General features: G+C 51.2%; 1 protein-coding gene across 1 annotated transcript in view; it reads left to right on the top strand.

Moving 5' to 3' along the window:
* RBCK1 (RANBP2-type and C3HC4-type zinc finger containing 1) overlaps positions 1 to 1,233 on the top strand; it is a 26,121-nt gene that overhangs the window by 1,916 nt on the left and 22,972 nt on the right. Inside the window, exon 3 of the mRNA XM_013007874.2 lies at positions 729 to 873. Coding sequence (XP_012863328.1) covers positions 729 to 873 — 145 coding nt within the window. The remainder of the gene's footprint in view (positions 1 to 728; positions 874 to 1,233) is intronic.

Below are 1,233 nucleotides of genomic sequence, written 5' to 3' on the forward strand. Positions count from 1 at the left end.
ATTCACTTACTTGCCGATCCTGAGACTTTCCAAGGGCCAGCTCTGTGGGCATTGAACTTGGAGCCCGACCTGATACCAGGGAGTGCCCTAGTCTCAAAGGGTGCCTCCATCCAAGCCAGGCCTTCCACTGCCCTGTGCCTGCCGTTATAGAAAGGCCTAGAAAGGCCACAGCACTGCCCTCCCTGCTTTCTTCCTTCTAATCCTACCGTGTCTTCTCACAAGACCTTTGTCCTCGCTCTTCTCTCCCCCTGACCTCTCTTCCCTGAGTCAGACCCTGCCAGTATCCCACAGGCCTCTGCTTCAGCGTGACCTCTCTCTCCGAGGCCTTCCCTGACCTCCTGAGCAGTGACCGCAGTCCACGTTTTTTTAGGTTCCTTTGTTAAACTTGTTCATTGTCAGGCTGTTCCTCTTGGTCACTGACGAATCCAATCCTCGGGGAGTTGATCTGCGTGCAGTAGGAGCTAATAATGCATGTTGGGTAAATGAGTGGGACTAGGGAGGGGAAAAAAAATCAAGCCAACTGAGCCTGGATTGGGGAGGGGTGGGCAAAATGTCAGGAAGGTCTCTCAGAGGAGGGGAGTTTCAAGCTGGGTGCTGAAGGTTATGTAGGAGTTGGGCAGGAAGACAGAGAGTAGGCCACAGGTACAGGGTCACCTCCCCTCCTCCCTCACACCTAACTCTTGAAAGAGACTCTGGTATTAACCTGTTCCTGCCCTGATGGCTTTCAGCAGAAGAGGTGGCCCTGAGCCTCACTCGGGCAGTGGCAGGCGGGGATGAGAAGGTGGCCGTGCAGTGTGCCATCTGGCTGGCAGAGCACAGGGTGCCCCTGAGTGTTCAGCTGAAGCCTGAGGTCGCCCCGCCACAGGACATCAGGTGAGGACATATGCCGCCGTGGGACCCAGTATTTCTAGAATAGTCCATGTGGGGAAAGGGATTGCATTCAGTGTCACCTCTGGCATTTATCAGCTCTGTGACTTTGGGCAAGCCCCTTCCTGATTCTGTGCCTCGGTTTTCTAACATGAAAATTTGAATGGTAATGATGGCTGGGAGTTGTTTTCTTCATTTCGGAAAATTTCAGACCGCGGAAGACTTGGAAAAGTACACAAGGAATTCTCATGTACCTTTACACCGATTCTCCAAACATTTTATGCTATTTGCTTTGCTTTATCATTCTTTTATAGAGAGAAAGGTTTTTTTTAATCGTTTTATTGGGGGCTCATACAACTCTTATCA

Source organism: Echinops telfairi, unplaced genomic scaffold (assembly GCF_000313985.2).
Source record: "Echinops telfairi isolate 266 unplaced genomic scaffold, ASM31398v2 ScPeMD7_5592;HRSCAF=6446, whole genome shotgun sequence".
In the NCBI taxonomy this organism is placed as follows: Eukaryota; Metazoa; Chordata; class Mammalia; order Afrosoricida; family Tenrecidae; genus Echinops; species Echinops telfairi.